General features: G+C 36.4%; 1 protein-coding gene across 1 annotated transcript; it reads left to right on the forward strand.

Annotated features, from left to right (window-relative positions):
- Nucleotides 1-476: 476 nt before the first annotated feature.
- LOC112559535 (membrane-associated protein Hem-like) lies at nucleotides 477-21,606 on the forward strand. The gene is given in 36 exon segments (XM_025230864.1): nucleotides 477-581; nucleotides 1,034-1,063; nucleotides 1,065-1,145; nucleotides 1,711-1,797; nucleotides 2,102-2,158; nucleotides 3,129-3,204; nucleotides 3,207-3,270; nucleotides 3,791-3,881; nucleotides 4,529-4,666; nucleotides 4,880-4,928; nucleotides 5,216-5,369; nucleotides 5,574-5,639; nucleotides 5,965-6,061; nucleotides 6,498-6,622; nucleotides 6,958-6,998; nucleotides 7,558-7,649; nucleotides 7,983-8,064; nucleotides 8,338-8,396; nucleotides 8,607-8,752; nucleotides 8,974-9,106; nucleotides 9,941-10,060; nucleotides 10,257-10,393; nucleotides 10,585-10,716; nucleotides 11,046-11,161; nucleotides 11,396-11,498; nucleotides 11,689-11,929; nucleotides 12,403-12,496; nucleotides 12,924-12,947; nucleotides 14,734-14,816; nucleotides 15,044-15,124; nucleotides 15,788-15,808; nucleotides 17,114-17,198; nucleotides 17,729-17,839; nucleotides 18,233-18,345; nucleotides 18,656-18,745; nucleotides 19,339-21,606. Coding segments are annotated over 36 exon segments (3,438 nt in total). The 3' UTR covers nucleotides 19,453-21,606.
- Nucleotides 21,607-24,704: the final 3,098 nt, after the last annotated feature.

The following is a 24,704-nucleotide window of genomic DNA, read 5'->3' on the forward strand; positions in this document are numbered from 1 at the left end:
ATACACGTCACATTACAAAATATATAGTATTTTCAATATCACAACAACAGCGTTTTATTTAAAACAAAGCAAAGACAATTGCAATTAAATAAACGCTAATTTTAATGTCTCATGATAAATCAATTACGATCGCCATGCCTGATCGATACACTTCATATATTTCTTCTTTCTGTGCGTGCGCACGTGCATGTTTTTCGGTTATCATTCGTTGCACCTGCTTCCTCAGAACACTTAACCTTTTTTTTTTCTTTGGTACTATTAAAAAAAGGACCAATAGAGATAGCAGCGTTCTGATTAGGTGTGAGAATGAAAGTGTGTGTGTAGGGGTTAAAACAAGTGCCAAGAACAGTAACTCCATAGTACAGCAGTTACTTGCCCTTGTTTTTTTGAGTCACTGGGGAAGATGGCCGTCATGGAAAAGAGGAAGTGATCAGGATTGTTTTCAGAGTTCGCGGAGTTTTCTTAAAGTGGACAAGATGTCGAGGTCAATGATTCCTAGCCAACAAAAGTTGGCAGAAAAGCTTACAATTCTCAATGATCGGGGAATTGGAATGCTTACTCGAATCTACAATATCAAAAAGGTGATAAACCTTGTCTTGAACTAAAGATGCTGTCTGTATACAAGAACAACTTTACTTAACTGTTATGCTGGTTTTTAAATTTGAAACTTCAAGCTTACGAAGTTTAATTAGAACTAAATAAAATGTACTATTATTGGCAAGCATCCAGTACTACTTCATTCTTGTCTACATTTAGATTCGTATGTAAACATAACGTCTTTCGAAGCCTACTGATGATGAAACTCAAGAGACAGGAATGGTGTGCATCGCTTGCATACATGCTCGCGTGTGTGTGGGATGAGATCTGTGTGTATGCACATACATGCATGGGTATCATAGTGTATTTATATTTGTAGGCAACTTTCACATCATGTAAACAGACTGGCTGATTAAAGTAGTTGCACTATGTGGACATATAGATAATGGCTTGTTTAGTATTGTCCTTAAATTTGATGATGCTGGATTAATTTCAGATGCTTGGAAACCAAGAAAACAAACCAGCGTTTTCTGTCAGACAGACAGGTGGAGCCAGCTGTTCGAACTCTATTGAAAAAGTTTCCACAATATGATATCAAAGCAAGTCAGGTGTGTTGCATTGTTAGACGTAGCAGATATACCTTACATGTATGAATTAGTACTACTTTTCAGACATGCTCACTCAGTGTTGCTACATGAAGTGTGTTATACATACACAGGCACATGCATGCCCACACACATACACATGCACAAAAATTATTTGCTTTTAAATTTATATTTTGCCCTTTTAAAAAATATTTAATAATTCAAAATTTATTAGATAGCTTGTTGCTGCCAGAAAAGATAAAAAAACTACAAAGGATTAATATATCAAAAAAAGCAACAAAACACGCACATATACACAGATATAGAAATGCAGGAAATTAATCTCAAATTTATCCTATATATGCCACACCCTCATTTTGCATGCAACTATCTATAAACATGTTAACAGCATAATGTGAACATTACAAACTTTAAAATTAAGTTAATTGCTGTTATTTATGTATTAATAAGTACTTAACCGAATCTGGAATGCAGTGTTTAAAGATGTTATTAAATTAAATCATAAAATATTAATTTATGCAAGTTCTAGTCTTGTGATTTACTTGTAATTTGTTGCTTCTGTTGTCAGCTGCATGTTGTCAATAACCAGAAAAATGAGATCATGAAATCTCTGTCATTGTACTACTATACATTTTTGGACATCATGTACTTCAAAGTAAGTGATAGCTGAATTTGTAAAAATTCATTAGTGTTGAGCAAACAGTTCACACCTTTGACTGCACAAGAGATAAATGATAGCAAGAATTATTTTAATGATTAAAATATTTTAGAAGCTTTACAGAGGGATGACTGATATAAGCTTATTCTACAAAGACTTTACATACAGGAAAATGTATGCTTTATGGTGGTAAATAAGTGCTATTTCATAAATCCCGCTTTCCACTTTAGAAATGCTTAGTAAGGTTACAGGAATGATTAATAATGTATTTTTTCTTGTAGAGACAATTTTTTTTTTTCAGGATCATGTTGTGGATCTTCTGACAACTATTGACGCTTGCCAAGCATTCCTTGATATTGTAAGTAAGAAAACAAAAAAACTAGATTTTGCTTTTGGTGTGTATGAATATGGGTGGGGGTTTGTCATTTAGCATTGGCTTAACTGAAATGTAATGTTTATATATATATATACTTTCTTTCCTTTTTTATAATTATTCTACAAAATTTTTCAAGAATATATAAAGTGTATGATATATATTAAAGACCATACGGAATGCTTCATATTTTTTTTACAGATGTTGATAGATATAGGCAAAATATATCTATTTAAATTGCAGCATCTTATGACATACCACCCACCCACTGTGGCTGTAATTTGATAGATGCATGACAAGATTTCATCAGACAAATGCTCACTTTCCTTCTTCACAGTACAAAAAATAGTTCTAGTGACAAAAGGCAACATTTTGATAATCATACAGTAAATTATACATATATAAAACATTTCTCACATGTACATATACTGAGAAACTGAAGCATCCCAATGAACAGACAACACAAACTGACTCACAACTATTGAGTAGTTTGATAAGATATTGTCATAAAGCATAGTGGTTTTCTTCAGGAGTAAACATATATCAAGGAGTGATCATATTTCAAGCTGTATTTATGATAACGCCATTCTAAATATTGCTGTTATATGACTTAAAGCAGCATCCAAGCATTTCTGTGTTTCTTTGGCCCTTGAATTTGCAGCTTTTTGATTTGATGTCAAAGTTGGCTATGCTACTTAATTGAGTTGTGCTAATTGAATTGAGAGCAGTATTCACAGCCAAGTATAGTCTACAAATCTTGAGCATGAAAGAAGTGCACTGCAAAAAAAATTTGGTTAGAACCAGACAAACCATATGGATTTGCACAACATATAAATGGAAGCACACAAAAGCACACTTTTCACCAGGAAATCCATATAATAAAAGTATTTTGTCATGTACATGCTGGAAATAATAAAGTCTTTATACATGTGTACCTTTTTTCTTTTTATTGCAGAGGCTGAACTATGATCTCACCAAACAGTACTTGGAGCTTGTAGCCACCTATGTGTCAATCATGATACTTGTCAGCAAAGTGATGATCGAAAGGGTGTCATTGCACTTTTCAATGTTGCCCATGAATTTCTTCAAGGCAAAGGGTAACAAAAATAGATATTCTTGCTAGAAGAAGTTGTCAACATCATTTTTACTTAAAATGAAGACTCAGTTATGAGCAAACAGTAAGAGGAAGCGGATAGCCTAGTGGTTAGAAGACTGGTGTTCGAACTGAGATTGTGCTGGTTCAATACACCCAGCTGGTGGGAATGGGTACCTGACTCCTTAGAGGGTTGGAGAAGGTAAAGCAGTGAGGGAGAGGAGATGGGCACCGCCCTCAGGTAGAGCTTGCCCTGAGAAAAGTGAGGTCTCCAACACCTCATCCTCAAACATACTGAAAAGGTTAGGGGATGACCTTTACCATAAAGTTTTCTGTAAACATTTCAAATAATATTTTCATGTCTAATATAGCAGTATCAAAATTTAAAGTTGGTTATGATATGGATAACTGACAAAGTATAGAACCATTAGAAGTATTTAAGCATGTAATCAGCTGCGATAACTGGCAAAGATTAATATCAAGGTATGTAGACAAGTTAACTGGAAAAGATGGATTTCGTACAGAGATCAGGCATTTCCACGGCTTGGACAAATGTTCCTGGATTATGATCCACCCATGAAGAAGCTTTCAGAAGAATTTGTGCCGCACTCTCGGGTAGGTATTTAAAAGAAGAGGCAAATGAAATTAGATTTAAATAATAGATGCTGATGATCTAAATCATTTCTGCTCAAAACTTTTGACTGTTGGACTGCAAAATGGTTGTTTACTTACAGCGGCTCTTGAACTACAGCACTTGGGTGGTACAAGGATGCCACCATGTTTTCTTGTTGTGTATTGTCATTGAAACCAACCAGCATGAGCATTGATTTTCAGTGTGGGCATCATGGATTTGAGTGGGAATGATGTGCTATGCAATCTCGACTAGAGAAGACTGGCATGACAGAATGCCTTTGATATTTGAATTAGGGTCAGTTTGTTCTATCTCATGAAAGAGTATGAAAAACAGGGCCCTCCAAGAATTGATGTGCAGCTGCATGTTTTAGACATTATTGCGAATAAATGGTTTGTTTGAAACCCAAAAGTTTGATTTGAAACAATTCAGAATGTCAGCATCCCTCATTTAAGCTAAACTGTCCATTTCACTTGCCTGTTCCTTTAAGTTGCATGTAATCTCTGAAAAATATACACTACTGATCATGTGTGCATTTGGGTAGTGAGGCAGACAGATCCTTTAGCCTGTTTCTCCATTGTTTATAAAGTTCATGCAAAATTTAATCATTTTTCTTTTCTTGTTAACATAGATCCTGATCCCAGCATTGCTGTCACTGCATCAGCTCTATCCAGAGCACAATCGCACAGCTGAACAGTTGCGGCAAATGCAAGTGCTCAGCATCTTGTCTGAGCCTTCCAAGATGTCCAGCGTCCCCACTACAGAAGTGGTGAGTTCTGAGTGTGGTAGCCAGAAGATGGAGCTGAAAGCACACCTTACTCTTTGGCAAGAAAGGGTGAACCAAGCAGAAGAAGAAAAAGAATTTTAAATTTTAAATCTGATATAATGGTGACATTAAAAATAGAGCAATAATCGTGGAATGAGTACAAATTACCATAAATAAGCACATCTATTGCAGCTACATTTTGTCTTCTGATTTCAGATTCAATGTGAATACCTCTTGATGAACACCATGGAGAGATGGATCATCTGTAAGAGTTGTCCTTTTTTTCCTCTTTAATAATTTTATAAATAGTACTATGTACTATATAGTTGCACTATGGATGGGATCATGGGACTAGAAACCGAGGATAATGATAGCCTAAAAGTTCCATTCTCCCTCCCCCACCCCTTTCAGAGCATCATTATTTCTTTTGTCATTTTGAAAGGTGATCATTGTGCAGGGAAGAACTTGTATGCATATTCTTTGTGACACTGAATCAGTCTCTGTTTTAGTCTCCAAATGTAAATGACAGACATTTTCTCATTGTGTCTGCAGTTGGTGGAATGCTTTGTCACCAAAGTCTGATGGATCCAAACCTCTATGCCCTCTGGAAGGCCACTCTGGAGTCAGGATACATTGTCCAGCTGTGTCGTGATGAAGTCCTGCACATTCATTCATTTGTTACAAGCTTTTTTGAGAGTCTGAAAAGGTGAAAAGTTACTTATTCTCTCTCTGTAGAGGTATTTTCAATTTCCTTTATTTTCTTGAAATAATCCAAGTCTTTTAAAAAGATTTAAAACATTGTTGGTTTTAAGTTAGTAGACAAGTCAGTTCTGTAAATAGTTTTAATACGTATTTCATTTAACTTTATAAGCTTTGAGAGAGTTACTAAAGCATGACTTTTTTATTTCAGTCAACATGGGCATAATAAAAGGATAACAGAAGTAAAAGAATTTCAGCAGGTTTCATTGCAGACATCGTAAGTATTAAAGAATGCAGCAAAAGTTTTTGCATCTTAACACAGCAATGACAAGTTGCTTATGTGTGACATCCCCTTGTCGAAAACATGTTAGTCTGCTTTAGTTTGTACAGTTCAAACATCCTTCTGAAACAGGTTTTGAACAGCAGTTTTATTGCCTTAATGTGTGCAGCACTATAAAGATGTTTTTAGACTTTTGCATAGCTACTTTTCATGAAAGTATCAGTGACTGGTGAGCCATAGACATGGAGTTAAATGTTGGATTCTTTCCTATGTTTCAGAGCTAAGAATAGCATTTGGTAAATATTTTTTAAAATGATTTTAGATCTGGTATCCATCGAGAAAGACGAAAGTTTTTGCGTACAACACTCAGGCAGTTGACATTGGTCTTTACCGAAGAACCTGGGCTCCTAGGACCAAAGGTGCGTGTGTGTGTGTGATGTGCAAAAGTATATGCATTTATGTTTGTTGTTTAGTACCTTCTGTTAGATATAATTTAAATTACCTTTTGAACATTCAATCACTATGTTCATGGAATTTATTTTTTGAAGGAGTGTAAATCTTATGCGTATGCATATGTGTGTATGACTCATGATTGGAATGAGGGTCTGTCTGGTGTGGTATGAATATATGATGGTATTGTTGATTATTGTTGTCATGTGTAGTTCTAACCCTTAACCCTTAGAGCTGCTTCTAATTGCCCTCTGGGATAAATAAGTTGTATCTTATCTTTTTGTTTGCTTTGCCAGCAAATTTTGAAGACATAGCAATGTGGCCTACATAAATATTTTAAATGTAAATAAGTTTGGTTATTTTTTAGCCTTCTTGCAACTGCATAATTACCATCTCTGCTGGCAGGCATTGTATGTGTTTAAAGCTTTGTCAATGGCACAAGATGAAGTTCACTGGGTTTTACGGCATGTGGCAAACCCGCCTTCCCGTCGCCACAATGTTAAACTGCCTCAGGAAGATTTCAATGACAGGTCAAGATGTAACATAATGAATGCAAGGGTTTACATGCTTGTTACTAATATGAGTTTTTCTCACTTATGTCAATTAATAATTCAATATAAAAACAACATTTTAATCACTAATAAGGAAGAAACTTTGTTAATGTCTTAATTAAAAAATTAAGGTAGGTTAAATAGTAAAATTATGGTGATATAAAATTAAAACTGTTTCAAAAGATTTATATTTAAATGGTTTTATTATTAATATTTCTTAAAGGGAAATTAGAAGAAAATGAGAAGAACTGTAGATAATTATTTAAGTTTTTTTTTTCTTTAACATGCTGACCTCTATAGTCTTTTTTTTCCAGACAACTTCCAGAGCTTCTTTTTTACATAGAGGAATTAAGAGGTGAGATCCCACTGAATTATGCCATGTTTTTTCTTTCTAGCCTATAGAATGTTTTGATACGTGGTAATAGCAGTTAAGAGCCTTGTGTTATTTTGCTCACACCATTCCTCATGTTTGCCACTTGCATTATATTCTTTATCACCTTTATCTGGCAGCCTTAGCTTTTGATTTTGGTGAGGGGTCTGTTAATCTCTGCTCTATTATGCCACCAGGCAGGAGCCTATGACAAGATGAAATTGTAGTTTATAAACAAGTCACATAATACTTGAATGTTAGGCATAGGTACAAATTGAATCGATATATTTGGACAATATTTAAAACAAGCTATTGTTGATTTATACCAAGACAGATGGTATACCCAGAAGGTTGCTGGTTGAATTATTTTGTATGGCGTTTAAAAAGCATACTGTTATTCTTAATTTCATCACCTACAAAAAAACGAACACCACAGATTTGAATTTTGTTTTCAGTCTGACCACCAGTGAAAATTTAGTGTGGTCTTTATTGCTTACATGCATGTTTACTTTGCAGCCAGAACTGTTATTCTTGTAATTTACAGGTTTGGTCAAGAAGTATAGCCAGGTGATACAAAGGTACTATGTTCAGTACCTGTCAGGGTATGATTCTGTGTATCTCAATCAGATCATTCAGGTGAGCCTTCTGTTCCATGATATTCATTATTGTTTGATTAAATGACCATAATGCTGTTTTCTGTGTGTTTTTATGCTCTAGTTCTGTGTGTGCACACACACACACACATGTGTATTGTCATGAAAGTGAGTCATCAAACTTGCAACGCCTTTAGGTAAACGATAAAGAGGCTGTTTGCGCAATAGACACAAGGCTAAAGAGTCTTAAGTAATATTAGAGATTATGCACAAGTTTATTTATGGTTAACATGTGCAGTTTGTGCATTAGAAATCACAGCAGGTTTATGCCATAATTAACACCCATGTGAAAGATGTTCTTTTCTTTGTGTGACAGAGCATTTCAATGGTGCCAGAGGATGAGTCAGTGATTCTGTCTTCATTCTACAACACTATGGTCTCTCTTTCTGTCAAGCAAGGTTGCTTCATTTGGCATCACTTTATATTAATCTTTCCTTGATTTGAGTCAAGACCTTTTTTGGTGGTAGACTAAAACAGAATTAAAGTAATTTGTTTGACACATTTTTGTCAGCTTGCCTTCCTGTGTATGTTTGATTTTGAAAAAATAGGGAAAACTGATTAATATCAGTCTTAGCTCTTGATGCAGTTAATATAGAACTGAAGAAATACATTTAAAAATTTTATGATATTGCAGACCCACATTTTGTAGCTGTAATTTATGTCTGTTTCAGTGGAAGACAATGAGCTGTTTGACTTTCGAGGTTTCCGGTTGGACTGGTTCAGGTTGCAGGTATGTACTGAAGCTACCAGCACAGCCGGGGTGGTGGGATGTGGTAGTGATTTTGAGAAGGTATTATTAACAAAAGTTTGAATGTTATTGATAATAACAATGGTGATGAGTAGTGGTGTATGTGGTGATGGTGGGCGAGATGATTATAGCTTAGATGCTGAAACTGCTCTTGGGATCCATGATATCAGTTTGTTGAATTGTTGTTTACAGGCTTACACAAGTGTGAGCAAAGCTGGACTGGTGTTGCGTGACCACCAGGATCTGGGGAAACACATGAATACAGTAGTCTTCCACACAAAGATGGTGGACTATCTGGATGAAATGATCAATGAATGTGGAGATCTGGCCGTCTATTGGTCAGTTGTTTACCTCTCGTTGCTTGACTTGTGAAAGATGCATTAGAAAGTTCTCTTTGAGATGAACCTCAGTTGGTATTAGTGATATCACTAAATTAAATATCTAGAAATATGATTTTTCTTGCATCCAGAACATTCTCCAAAACTTAGAAGTGGAAATTGAGTAAATAAGTAAATAATGTTGTTTGTGAGGTTTATATCCTTGTTTTTCCTGCTGACAGTTTTTACACAACCTACTTTGAGCACCAGTTCAAACAGTGCATGGAATTTCCTGCCCAGCACCGCTTCTCCATCATCTTCCCAATGATCTGCTCCCACTTCATGAATGCCACGCACGAGCTCTGTCCAGAAGAGGTGAGAACTTAAGCTTGGAAACTTATGTTGTTTTTTTTCCATTATCGCATTGTTCATTACTTTCATTGTAATAAATCCGTTTTTGGTGAAAAGAGGCAGCCCCACATGATGTGTTTTAAATGCTGATTGTAGGGATGTATGCAATTCTTTTCAATTATTTAACCCTTTATTTAGTAATTGGGAATATTTTTATATTAATAATGCAATTCTTCAGTAACTTTGTCAGATAACCTGACTATTGGAAGATTAGAGGCTACGACTGTTCTTTAACCAATCACTTGAGCTACAATTAACTGAATTACTGCCTCTGGTGAGTGGGGTGAGCTGTCCTGACCGCTAGGGACTTCTTAGTACCCAGGTGCATATGCCCTTGACTGCTGTATAAAGCTTTGGTACAAAAGATCTCTTTTTTTCGGTCAACCCCCTATGGCCTATGCAGATGCAAGGAAGGCTGGGAGGGTGCTCACATTGGATTGTCTGATAGGTTTTCAGATAAAAGAGAATTTAAAAGGAACTCTTCATTAATTTTACCCAAGGACATAGTTGTAACTGTCAGAAAGTAAGTTTAGTTAAAGCCACATTCCACCAACCATCCTACCTGCATCAATTTTCGACGGTGATTTACAGTTGAGATGTGGCTGACCAGTTTGGTTACATGTGCTGTAACCCTAAGCTGCTAAGAGTCTGGTCATGTGATAAGTATTGAAGAAAGAATTTTCTGTTTAGATTGTCGTGACTATTTCTGCATTGGCATAAGTAGATTAAATGTTTTCAGTGGTACAGAAATCATGTAATAAACACATAAAAATCCAATTTGTCTTGTGCTAATGACAGCGACACTCTATTGGGACGACAAGCGTGCAGTATGCACACTGGTTCCTGCGGGAGATGTCTGAAGAAGTTAACCAAGTGATCACTGCAATCTGTGAGGAGCAGTGCATGCTTGCTTATAAAGTAAGTCCTTTTTGTTACTTAGTTTATTTCTGACTTTTTATACTTTAATGTGATCTGTGTAAATGATGAAATGTGGTCCTTTCTAAAAAAATTAGTTATCTGTTTCTTGTAAAGTCCTACACAACCCTACCACTGCAAGGCCTTAGAATCTATGAATCTACAATTTGTAACTACTGATTGGTGTCTTTTTGTGCAGCTTTTGCCTAAACACAGTGCAGCCATAATCCTTGCACAAGTGCAAAAACGCCGAGAAAAACGTAAAGACAAGAAGGAAAAAGAGATTGAAAAGCCAGGGGAAGAGAGTGTTCGCAAAAACCGAGAGGTTTTTACACGGTCAGTTCATGTGGAAAATGACAGTGTGGACTTTTTTTGGGGGGAAGGGGGATGCGGGGGGGGGGGGAAGCAGCTTTTTATATCTTTTCCTTTTTTTTTTTTCCTTACAAGATTGATAAACTGCACATGGCTGAGACATTACACATACTGTGCAATCTATTGTCATTTCATACATCTGATGTTTGCTTCAGGATGGATAAACTGCACATGGCTCTGACAGAGCTGTGTTATGCCCTGAACTACTGCAATGTCATTCAGGTTTGGGATCATGGCTTTGTTCCACGTGAGTTCTTCCTGCAACACTTGGAAGCTCGCTTCAACAAGTAAGTTACAGGCTGTGCATTTTAATGCATGCTTTTTTTTTCTTTTGACTTCATGACATGAGAAAAATGAAAAAAAAGAGCAGAACAGAAGATTAAATATGTTTTCTGTTGAGTGTAGGTGAATGACTGGTAGATCATTTTCTCCACTAATAGGCATGTGGCTTACATATTTTTGTCTCTTTTCCTATGTTTCTTATTTACCCTTTTTCCTTCTCCATGCTTGTACAGCAGATAGATTAAAACAGGAATTATTGTGTAATGCAGTTTTAGTAAAACACACTTAGGAAGTATTGTTTTAGGGACACTTTAACCTGGACTTATGTTGTCAGGGCACTTGTTGGCATGATGATGTTCAATCCTGAAACAATGGATGTGGCCAAACCCTCAGAATTGTTACATGGTGTACGAGCCTACATGAATGTTCTTCAGGGCTTAGAGAACTATGGTCAGTAACTTTTTTCCCTGTGTAAAATTTTATTTTCAATGGTACACGTGTGTGTGTGTGTGAGAGAGAAAGAGCACTTTGCAATCGCACGTTACAGAGGGAGATGCATTTAAGTGCTGGTTTAATATCGTAATTTCTTCAAACAGAACAAATTAAAACTGTGTAGAAAAGTTCTGTGATGCTGGGTTAATATTTATGGAGTTGTGCTTTGTTGGTTTTCCTTTTTAACCGCAGTGCACATCGACATTGCTCGCGTGTTCAACAATGTGCTGCCACAGCAGACACAAGCCACAGATGCTACAGGCGAGAAGACCATCACAGCCAACTATACTCACTGGTAACCCTTTTCCTGTTTCATTACAGTTTTGTTCATAAAACATAGACTTGCTATTTGACTTCAGACACAAATTGGCCTGCTGACATAAGCATAGACATTTATTCTGATCTGTTTGTCAGTACAGTTCTTCCAAGTCTTATTTTGATCTGAATTTAAACCCTTATCAAAAAGCTATCACATTTGCCCCCAGGTATCTGGAAGTTTTGCTGCGCAGAGCCACTTGCAATACTGGCCAGATTGTCTACTCCCCTCGACAGAAAGCCTTTGTGACAGTTTCTCCTTCAGAAGGGCAGCAGCCGGTTTTTGCAGCTGAAGAGTTTGCAGATTTGATGGAGCTAAAAGCACTGGCTGAGCTGATTGGGCCGTACGGTATGAAGTATCTGGGAGAAAGACTGATGATGGGTGTGGCCAGTCAGGTGGATGAACTAAAAGTAAGCACATAAGCAAGCAAGATATGTTAGCTATAAGGTGCATGAACTGGTAACATGAATAGGGTTGTGTGTGTGTGTTGGTGGGTGGGTGATGGTTTGTGGTTTTCATTAGGCAGTCATGGTTCACTATTATTATTATGTTATCAATTTATGCCATGAAATTTATGGGAAAGTGGATAGCCCAGTGATTAAAACAAAAACATTCCAATGCAAAAGTGTGCACACTAGCCAGTTCACCACCTGTATGACACAGCAGACGTCTTTCAGTTGATCCAGCTGTAGAATTGATACCAAATTGAGGGTTGGGGAAGTTAAGGCGGCGAAAAGATGACCCCGAGAAAAGTGCAATCTCATGCATCTCCTTCTTAATGACCATAAGATCACAGATTACCTTCATCATTGTTGATAATGTTGGATCACTTATTTAAAGTTATGTTGATAATTCATAATGCAGAAGATTGATTATTTTTCAGAAAATTGTTGTGACCAACAAAGAGACTTTAGTCCAGCTGAGAACCAGTTTTGACAAACCAGACATGATGCGGGAACTCTCACGCAAACTCCAAAGTAATTTTGACATTTCTTGAGTTTTAGAACAAACAAAATCAATTTTTGTATACACACTCATATGAGTGTACAACTCAGTATGGATGATGTGAATAAATATTTAGTACACCTACTGAGTAATCTTTTACACAGACTTATTACATTAGACATATTGCAAACCTGAATGACCAATTTCTTTTTATAGGCAGACATGCTTACACATTGTTGTTTAGTTTTAAAAGAAGCCTTATTTCTGCCTCCAAAAAATATGTTTATAACTCTAAATTGTTTTGCTTTATACCATTTAACAAAAATCAAAGCCTTCATCTGAATTTCTGGTGTGGGCCCTTGTTACCAGTTGTATGAAAGATCCATAAGAACGATTAAATGATCCAATTTAAAAAAAACTACATTTGTGATTAGATCTGTTGATTTTTCTTCCCAATAGCTCCACATAAGAATGCACCTAGTGGTAAGTCAGATTAAGTCACAATGTCATTGTATTGATTCTGCATTCTTGGTTCTGGCTGCATAGACGTGCTTTAGTCAACTTTAGTTTCTTCATCTTTCTTATTTTCTGATGGTGGTGGCGAGAGGAGTCCTTGCTGTGCATGTTTAGCATGTTCAGCGTTTTATATGCTCATGTAGTGTAGTTGATTTTTTTGTGGTACATTGATGTGATGTAATGAGCAGGATGTGTAAAGATTTTGAAGTTCTACTGACTTAGCAGATCAAAGGCTGATAAGCAGAAGTATCAGGGAGTTGATGGGATCTGCTTCTGGTGATTGGGGGTGGGGGGTGGAGGCCTATCCCACCGGAGAAAAAACAAGGCAACATTTGAGAGGATCAGCTTGTCTCAGTGAAGTGGGTCATACAGTTAGAGTATGATGATGAACGAGGAGAGGAGTAATGGAGGCACAACGCATAAATGTGTTAATGTAAAGAAGTTTGATGTTTTGGTGAGAGTGATTACAACTAAACTACTTGGATATGCAAAAGAACAGAGATCTGTTATTCTGTAATAAAAAAAAAATAAACCAAATGCTTAGACATAATAAACCATCTACCCATAAAAACATTTCCAAGTGGATTTCAGAAATAGCTTGGTTCCCCGTAGAGAAGTAGAATGACACTAAACCAAAAATTAATAGGCCGGCATATTTATTTTTAGATATCATCAAGTTGAGTCTGCTGGTGGAGATCGGTAGCAAGAAAAGACTTTATAATTTCAGTAATAAGATGGAAAATCTGTATATCTGATTAATCTATATCTTCAGTTTCTTTGAGATTATTGAGGTGTTTTGTGCAATGATGATCTTTCAGCCCATATGTTGTATGGGCAAGTGCTAGCATCTCTGTGTACATTTAGAAATTCATACTTGTTGATAGAAATCATTTTACAAGTGATATGTGATTATGCATTGGGTTTGATTCTGATTGATTTTAATTAGATTCTGTGGATGCCTGATTCTTGCCAGTTTTACATCTGTTTTTAGGCTTGACTAGTACAAGCCCTAATTAAAATATTCTCATGCATGAAGAAATATTCTATGTTTGGTAAAGGATTCTTCACATTTTAAACAATTAATTTTGTGTTACTTGTTAATTGGTAAATACATTTATATCAAACAGCAGAGACCACATTTAAGAATAATTTAAAGTCCATTATACATCACCTCTTTTTCTCCCCTCATTCTTTAGGATTGATGTGCTTATACTAAATAGAACAGCATGCATCTCCTTTCAAAGTGTATTTCTCTTGCCTGTTCTGTTACAATTTTATTGGGCTATAATTTGGATATTTAGGTGGTGCTTTTGAAAATCTTACATGTCTTTTAAACGATCTACTATGCCTTATTTCATTTCTTCACTACTCAGTGATAAATACAGTCTGTCCCCTTATACTGTATGCTTTGGTGTCCACATGCATGAAATATGGGGATTGTGGAGGCTTTTGTGCTAGTCTGCTCTGGATCTGATCATTGTCTTAGCTTTCTAGGTTTATCTTGTATGCTTCTACTAAACTCTCCTCCAAACTTTGCACATAAGTAGTTTGATTTTGCACGATTTTCTGAACAATTGAGATGCCTTTTTTTACTATTATGTGTGTGTGTGTGCACATGCATGTTCCTGTTCATGCATATGTGTGTTTACATGCAGGTGTGCACATCAGAGTTCAGCATTCATTTTCAAACTTGAGCTCCCTGTCTGTGCTTTAGCACTTGGAGAAATGATCGTGGTGCTTTTTCTGTTTTTAGATGCAGACATTGTTTTGACACGTATGACCATCATCGGAGTTTTGTTGTCTTTTCGAGCTCTTGCTCAAGAAGCTTTGAACAACGTAAGTATGCAAAAGCAGTATCTAGTCAAGTGGTGTCTGCCTTTTATATAATATATTAAATATGTCACTATTTCCTAACTGTATCCTGGTTTTCCCCAAGAACTTGCAGGAGCTGCATTTGTTTCGAAAAATTGGGTTGATGGATAAATAAGCCATCTTTTAAGTTGAATTAATTGGTTTTATAATGTTATGTTTTATGTTACATATGTGTCTATCTTTATGAGCAGGTTCTTGAGGACCGAATCCCATTTCTGATGGGTTCCATACGGGACATTCATCATCATATGCCAGACAACAAAGATTCAATGGTGAGATATTACGGCTAGATTTGAGCTGGGATTCATTTCATAAATGCTTATATTCTTATTTTGTTTCTTTTTAACATTTTTACAGTTTGCTTTTGGGTTGTTTTTAGTGATGGGGGAGAGATTGGACATAAATTTAAATACATTTAGGCATTAATATAAGAAATCACGTTATTCAGTGACAAAAGCACTTTTATGTGTTAACTAATTTAACTGGGTGGATACTTTAAATAATTGTCGCATCAACATGCCACAAGTGGTTTTCAGTCTGACCTCAGTATTTTTCATGAATGATGAGTTTTATGAGGTTTGAATGTGTTTGTGTATTGTGAGTTAGGATATATACAGATAATACTCATTTCGCTACTTAAACAGAGTATATTTATCAAAGCTGTTTACTGACACTTCAGTAGAATGCATCTGTTAAAATATGTAATATGATGTAATAATAGTATAGAGCAATACTTACATGCATGCCTGCTTATGTATTATTGTATATTATTGTATGATACTCTGGGAGTAGAAAACTTCAATCTTTTATCTAGTCCTCCCTCTTAGGAGGAATTTCTTTTTTTTTTTCAAAATCCTCAACACAAACAGTTTTGCATGCATCATGTACGCAATAATAATTGGATTTAGCATTCAGCATAAACATTTTCTCTGCAGCCTGCTGCTTTGAAGCTACAGGTGTGTATAGTATACAATGCCTAGCAGATGCGTTTGGTTTGCTTTCAGTTTCTTATAAACATTCTTTAGTTGGAATATACAAAGTTTCTTTGATATATTAAAAAAAATTATTTATCAATTTATGTGTTTTTTGTTTTTTATTTCTATGATTAGTTTTCAGAGTAATATTTGCCACTGCCATACTTTGGTTTTTGCTTTGATTGTAATTTGAAGGGAATTCAATCTGCATGTGCAATTTTCTAAGAGCTCTCAGACCTCTCAGACCTTTGAAAACAAAATGTGTTCATGCTATTAAGCATCTGGCGTAGGCATTTGGAAGGTTTTTTCCCCTTAGTATCTAAATTAAAATTTTATACTATGTTACTTCTGAACATGTTTAGTGTCCCATTATTGGAGCTATAATTTAATGTGCAGTTATAGCAGGTTTTCTTTTTCCTTCAAGCAGATTTGTTCAGTGGTCTGTAACTGTAGACATCTCATGAAAGATAACCTGTAGTTTGCAGTCATGCATGCATTGCACTACAGGCAGCTCAGTTTTATTGTCTGTCTGTAATATTGTACAATCTAGGTCACTAAAAATGATTATTGTGAGCTCTCTTGAAAATGTGCTATGAGTGTTTAAATTAGATTTTGGTTTATTCATACTTTAAATGTTAAGTATTTTTGTTGGGAAGGAGTTTGATATTTTTCTTGTCAGAGTGAACAACTGAAAAAGTAATACTATATCTTTTTTTCTTTTTAACTTAAAATGTTTTAGGTTAAAATCTTTTTTCTAAAGAAAGACTGCATGATACCCATTCTGTTTGATGCTGAGCTGGTTTTTTTTTTCTCTTTTTTTAATTATATGTGTGTAGAGTATTGTCTGTACACATGGAAACTGTGTTGGAGTGATATTTCTGTCTTGTATCATATTGAGACAATTGTCATTTCCCTTTGACTGTGTGACGGTGTGTTGCCTTCCCACTTCATTTACTAGTACATTGTACTGAAGACTAAAATAGGTTTGAGAGCTACTGAATTAATATATTGATATTGTCAGAAGTCAATAAGAGGTGAAAGTAAAAGCTAATACTTTTTATCCACAAGAGTTTTAAAAATTTACTTTAAATTATCCTGGAAAGTCTTATAGTCGTGTAATGCTCAGTCCTCGTGGAAATTATGAATGGTACATTGAGCTTGAAAGTCTACAACTCTAATCTTAACAAATGGTAAAATTATGAAAGCAGGAACAGAAGCTGAGTAATTATTGATTTCATCTCCAGGAGATTTTTGGCATTAAAATTTGGTAACTTTTGTTTCAAATAGGTGGTTAATGAGCTTGCCTCTTCAGCTGGCGAGGTATGTGATGTGGACCCCACCTTGTGCAATGCACTGCGAGCACTGAAGAGTGGTATGCATTCTGTTTGACTATAAGTAAATTATAATTAACATTTCTGTTCTTGTTGGTAATGCTCAGCTGTCAGGGGTGGGTGGGGGGATGAAATTTGCGTTATCAGCCTTGTCAGTCTTTAAACTTATTGGTAATTATTTCTTGATTGACATTTTATTTATGCTTTAACTCCATCAGGTTTTGTCCTGTAAATTTTAACCTACAAAGATTTTATGTGGAACATGATAAGTACCTGCCCTTATCATTCCTTCAGCTCAGTATTAATTTTACATCTGACTTTGAATACACTCAGGAAAATCCATGTAAGTCACTTTTCATCTAACAAATGTGTTTTGTTTCAAAAAGGCATCTTTTAATTTATGGGAACATTACACTGTAATGTATTCCATTGTTTTGAAAGTGATACTCCAATATTCTAGTTAATTCTTGTAACATGAAATTTTGCTGGCACCATGTTATCGTGATTAGTCACTATTAAAAATAGTTCTGACATTCCTCACATTGAGAAAGAGTTTCCACTCCTATTGCAGAGCATGCAGAAGATGAATATACCATAGCCTGCCTGCTGTTTGTGTTTGTGGCGGTATCTGTTCCAAAGCTTGCTCGTTCAGAACTGTCTGTCTACAAAGCCTCTCTAGAGGGTAAGTGGCTTGGTGCCTACTGCTCACCAAAGCAACGAGTAACAGCTGGGTGTAGCTGGATTTGAGTTTCATTAGCAAGTGTCAAATATGAAGTGCAGAAGGTTGAAGGCACATGATTGTGTTTCAGAGTAGAGGCTAACACCCTTAACCGTCACATCCCACTTTCCCCTCCCCCTAAAAAACAAAAGATTCACTGTGAGTAGAACATGAAGTTGAGCACAGAACATGAAGGTTGGAACAAAGGGAAACAACTTTATAGATAATTTGTTGTTGACATCGGCAATTCTTTCTTTGGCAACAGAAAAACAAAAGATGATGAAGATTAGTGGTGTGAATATCAATGTAAAAGTATTTGAAATATTTGTGTATAGTTTTAGAATCAATGCATTACAGGTCACCTCAACAATGCTCACTGCTTGGCCAAGTCTATCAATGCTCTTGCCGGTGCACTGTTCTCACTGCATGGGCCTGGAGACACTGAGGCTCGACTACAGGAGTTTTTAGCAGTAAGTAAAGGACGTTGTATGTAAGATATGTAAATATCTTGTAATGGGAATATATAATCTGAAGAAAAATGAAGAATAGTAGTAGCTACAGTGTCTAATGGGGCTGGTATGGTTTGACGAAGAAATGTAACAAATCAGAATGTGACCGTATGTGCATTGATAATTATTAAAGTCTTTTTGTTCTTCTTTTAGTTCACGGCCTGCAGTATACCAATTTAAATTTCTTTTGGTGTCCTATTAAAATGTATAAGAGATGGAGGGAGTTTAAAAGAAAAACTAATGTAGAGCTGATTTGTTCTTTGCATTGAAGCTTGCATCATCAAGTCTTCTGAGACTGGGATCTGAGAATGAGAAGGAAGCAGTGAAAAACAGAGAATCTGTTTACATCCTCTTAGATTTGGTGAGTAGTTTACAATGTGTATATGTGTGTGCACGCGCAGATCACATAATGGCACATATCACGATATTCTCTTCAATTTTTCAAAAAAAAAGAAATTCCCTATTCTTGAGTTTGGAGGTTCATATAAAATGTACATGCAGACATTTGGTAAAATCTTACAATGGAGCATCTTTGTCTATCATGGTACATGTGCATTGATCGATTGCTCTTACCTAGAAAGTTAGTATCCCTATGAATCTTCAGTCAGCCCAGCAATGGAAGAATAAGCAGGACTATGTGAAAACAAAAACTAAGAAAAGCATTATGACATGGGTTTTAAAAGTATTATTTCAATATTTAAATAAATGAACTTGAATTTAAAGGTGTTTCAAGTCATGGTTGCTGGAGTGAAAGCAAACTAATTGATCTCTGTACAACAACCCTCTCAGTTACGACCTGATTTGGAAGGATTTTAGCAAGTCTCAATAGGAAAGTTTTACTGTTGTTGTGTGCTTAGAGAAGAATGTCTCTAATTTCTGACTGAGTTGTCTAAGAACTTGCCGCTGAGTGTCTTAAGCACAAAAGTATCTTCACTATAATTTCCATCTGCACAGATTGTTCAAGAATCTCCTTTTCTGACGATGGATCTGTTGGAGTCCTGTTTTCCATATGCACTGCTGCGCAATGCCTACAATGCTGTGTACAAAGCTTCTGCCAGTGATAGTTGAAGCACTTGGCAGATTTCCCTTTCAGTATTGTTTCATTTAACATACTTTTCTGTCATTTGTAGTAATGTGTGTGCTGTGCATTGACCTTGTATTATAATAATAGTTAAATTTTGTAGAGTGCATTTCTTCATGCAAAGGTGAGCCCAATGTGTTCTACATGAAAGACTTCAAACAGACTCAACTATAAAAAGAAGCATAAGCACCAGCAAATGGATGACATGATGGAAAACATAAAGTATCATCTATACATGTTCACCTTCCCCACCTTTTTTATAGATGGTTTGTAAAGCTTTTGTAATTATGGCATTATGATGATTGTTAAAAATACGTAATCACTAAAATGTGGCATTCCCAAACTGAAGGAAACTGACGACCAGAGTGCATTGTCAAAGTTTATCTGTATCCGCATCAAACAAGATTTAAGACCTTGAGGGTTGCCCCAAAAGTTGTTTTTTCTGAGGCTGTATGACATGAGAAAAAGATGATTGGTTATCGTAATATTGACATTACCTGTTGACCTGACCATAACATCTGCGAATGTTGTCAGTAGAATCCGTACATATTTAGAAGTATATTCATGTTCACAGAAGCACAAATTCATGGACAGAAAAAGTATTTACTAGAACTAATATATTAATGTTAAATAATTTTTTTTTCTATCACAGGGTATTGAGAAATATTGGTGTTCTTTTTCCAAAATTAAATCTTGCCCTTTTTAAAATGTGTTACTAGATAAAACGTGTTAGATAAATGTGTTTCAGTTAATTTCTATATCAGGTTTTCATTTTTAATTCACATCTTTTATTCTTCTTTTCCTTATGGAAAGTGTATTCTCACTGGTTGAAATTAAATCTGTTGCAACCTTTGTAAATAACATGATTATTCTGAACTATTTTGATTGTTATATCATGATTAGTCATACATGTGAGACTGGAAATACAAAAGGCATTGGACAGTAAAATAGATGTACATTGCAGGTGCAATAGTAGTCATTGGATTTTTTTTTTAAATCCACAGGAGGTTTTGCTGTTTTGTATAGGATTATGATGGCAGTGACACCATTTACCTGTATAGGTGGACTGCTGTCTGTCTGCAGAGACCAATGCTTAGTCTCTTGCTAAGTTCACTGTTAGAGCGAGCCTAAACAATGAATGGGACTAAACCAGAAGCTTTGTATACACCAGCCTTATTTAAGTATTTCATTAGAAAAAAATCATCTGGAAGCAGTCCAGTAATACAAGTTCGTGGTCACACTGCATTTAAGTACTACAGTGCCAAGCTCTTTAACAGTTGACTGGGCTGAGCTCTGTACAAGATTTTGTTTTTTGAAATGTGTGAGCAGTCTCCATTCCTTCTGAAGATACATTACTCAAAAAGGTAAAAATTCTGGCATCAGGAATGTAAATGGCTGTGCTTAATTATCAGGGCTATTGCCAGTCTTGAGTCTATATGTTAATTAGGTGAATCCACAACATCAGAGGTTTTACTTTTGCTCTGTATGATGGTGGTGAGGTGGTGACTATTATATATTATATATCCAGAAGGAGTTAGGGGCAGTAGGGTTGTTCACTGAAGATTTATTGGCATTCAGTCTTGTAGTGAGCTCAGGTCAGTCATATGAGGATCAGGTGGGGAAACTGTTTTGCACTTAAGTAGATGTTTATTAAAAAAGTAGAGAAAATGGCATACAGAAAAAATGTTTGCACTGACTACAGCCTCTCTTATTTATTAGATTTTGATTTGTTGAACTCGGGCTGCAAAATAGTTTGTTTAAAAATGTGGGGGAAAAATCTGTTTTTGAAATTTTAGGAATAGTGAAACTGGATCAAAAAAGGTGAAAGATGATGGCAGATTTTGTGTGTGAGTGTGTGTGTGGGTGGATGGCTGTGTACATGTAAATGCATGTGTGTGCTCAAGTGTGTAGTGTTCCTGTGCATGACTGTATTCCTATTCGCTTGAATGATGTTATTTGCAAATCTTCTGACTTTTCTCTTTCCTTCATAATCCAAGGACCAAAAGACAGAAGAAATTTTTCATTTTGCTATTATATTAAATACCTTTGATACAAGTGCTATTGATATTTATTATGTACATTTTAAAGAAGGCTTTTTTTTTCTTTTTGCCAAAAATAAAATTTTCTCAGTACTGTCTTAATTATTGTATGACTGTGTTTCATTTGAAAGGAACGGGGTATGAGTACCCTTTGTGCACATTGGAAGTTGAGGTCTCCATGTTTTGATAATGTCCACTAAAGAATTTATGTGTGGGTTTGTGTTTCAGATAAACTTTAATAATGAAATTATCAGCAGGTTGAAATTTATTTTCTTTTAATTTTTAGGTATAGATCAGTGCATGATATTATTCTCCAACCTCTGGGTGAATATTTCATTCCCCTTCTTCTGTTCTCGAGATAAACTCCGACAAACATGGTATAACACCAACCGATTTACCTGTGACTGCCAAGTGATGTAGAAAATTACTTTGTACCTTTTCTCACTATTATATTTGACTGTACACAAATTACTGTATTTTTTTCCGCCAAAAATGTGGCAATGCGCGTGCATATTTTACCATACCTTAGCACCTTCCAGAGATAGTCTCCATCATTTCCTTACATTAGACAGCATCAACTCCCTCCCTCTCCAAACATAGGTAACTCTCACAAACGCGTCCACATTAACTGCCATACTTCCTCCTCTTCACCAATCCGGCCAGGTGAAGCGGGTCACGACCTTTTCACGCTGATCACCTGCACGTGTTAAGAAAAGCCAATAAAAAATGAACCGTTCTGCACCCCTTAAGGGTTCATCTTGCAAACAAAAGTCAAGGTAGTGCAATAAAACATCTTTTCTGTCGTCTGTGCCGTCTCTTCCGGTCCTGCACACCCAACCACTCACCGCGATAGCATCACGAAGAAACAGTTTCGGAATGCTGATTGCGAATACTCATCAAACATATTTAATACTACGTCAGCGATAACTCGACTGGTTTTTCTCACACGTGGATTGCAAAGATTTCTAGGGTGTACGAGGTGGAAAGACGATGAAGTGTTGATAGTGATGACTGCTTGAGGAAGTGGGAGAATGGAGAGAAAGACAAGTTTTGAGAGAGACAGAGGAAGAGAGACAAATTTATTGAGTGTAGACTGAGCCTTTAACTGAAGAATGATTTTTAAAAAAGTATTACTGTATATATTCTTTGTTCGTACTTTAGAACAAATTTTGAAACCAGGTTATACTAATAGTCTACAGAAGCTATATACTCAATAAGTAAGATTGTGGGATGTGGGTTCAGATGCCGTTTATCCTCTCACCCGACAGACTAGACAGCTCGCTGTGATGTAGCCCCAGCTGCTGGTGGTGTAATACTTTAAGAACCGACTAAAAACTCGAGAAAGGAAGACATTTAATCACAAACAAGAGACAAAGCCAGGAAACCCATTGCACAGACAATAGCAAAGCTGTACGGATTCAACATTGCACAAATAAAAAAAAAAGCAGACATGACAAGACTGGGGTATGTGGTAAATAAATTTTGCCAAAAATGCCGTCAAAAGATTTATTGAGCATATACATTTTTTAATATGTTGGTAGTGATGACAAAATCACCTGTTGTGTCTGATGATCTCTGAGCTTTTCTTTATTATTCGGCTTTACTTCTTGGCTGTGTCATGATGCTGCCAGAAGAATTCAACCTCTCTCCTGGAACAAACCTCGAGATTTTTTCCCTTCAAAAAAATTATATATATATTTAAGTTTGTAATTTTACTGTAAAATACAAGGTTCGTTCTTAAATGAATTTGATGCATAGGTACATTAGGTGAGTGTGTACTCGTACTTAGGAATATGTGTGTGTGTTCATTTTACCCACATTTCTGCGTGTGAAGTAGATTTTCTGCCATACTCAAACAACCATCAGGTTATTTAGAGAATTTTTACGACCATTTGCTGCAGAAATGATTTCAACTTTTGTTTATTTTTTTTTAAGCATCTTGATCACCTACTAATAGGAAAAACAACCACACAGCACGAACACACCGCCACACTCTTGCTGTACTCGGGTACTTACTCTCTGTTTCTAGGAAGAATTTCTAGGATTCAGCTAGCTGTGAATTATGGCATGTAAAAAAAAATTACAGGATCTCTCAATTACCAGACAGATACGGGTATCTTCAGTATACGTCGGGTAGCGCTTAAACATCGCGTGGGGGGCGCGTGTTTCAGATAAACACTCACTTTGAGACCGCGTCATATTTTTGTGCTCGGGTGCAGGTGCAGGGTCAGTGGATTCACACCTGCAGCAGGGAGGGACGTGAGGCGAAGTCAGAATGTCTGCCGTGTTTCCGAGCGAACAGTGCCAAGAAAAATGTCTTTTCCAAGCCCTACACCCCGGGGGTAGCTGGCTGCACACACGGACCATATGAGATGTGGGTTTTAACGGTCTTGTTTTCTTTCTGCCGTTTTGCAGCTGCTGACTCTTCTTGAAGTGTTTTGGAGAGGATCTCCCACTTTTCTTCAAAATTTAAGTATACATGCCCGACAGAAACCTCCATTGCACGTTGTTGTTTTTTTAAAAATTTACTTGGCTGTTAAAGACAACAACGGAGCTCTGTCGGACAGAGGAGAGGACGGGAGAGAGAGAGGCTGTTCTGTGAGTCTGTGTTCTCTCTAGCACACGATCTTTATTGTCAAGAGATTTCTTTAGATAATTTTTTATGCTTCGGTCGTTGCGTGTATCGCAATGCAACAGCAACTGTTGGGTAAGTGAAAGATGAGGCAAACATTACCTATGTTTACTCTGCTTCTTACATGCCACTCCCATGTGTCCCACAAACACCGGCTCTAGCATGCGTACAACACAAGGTTAACCAAGTCCCAAAGATGAAGAGAGAAGCATGCAGTAGTTGTGGTCCATCCATCGGATCCTGAGAGTTGTTGACACGAAGAGGAGACACGTTACGGGTACCTGAAGGCCAGCGTGAGTATTGTTCAGCCAAATTCTTTAGTCGTACAGCCAGACCCCTGATGTAGAAAGATACCATCACATAATACACAACAATGTGGACATATATTTGACTTATTGTGGAAGCTGTACTCTGCAGTCTCGGCATGATCACAAACAGCTGCAACTGGCATGTCCTCCCTGGCTGTCTCTCTCCCCTCCCCCCCGTCTCTCTTCCTACCCCCTACCCCCCACACCCACTTCCTGATATTTTCTTCTTTTACCCTTGTTGCTCTCTGTGGATTGAAAGA

The sequence above is a fragment of the Pomacea canaliculata genome, linkage group LG3, assembly GCF_003073045.1.
Source record: "Pomacea canaliculata isolate SZHN2017 linkage group LG3, ASM307304v1, whole genome shotgun sequence".
In the NCBI taxonomy this organism is placed as follows: domain Eukaryota; kingdom Metazoa; phylum Mollusca; class Gastropoda; order Architaenioglossa; family Ampullariidae; genus Pomacea; species Pomacea canaliculata.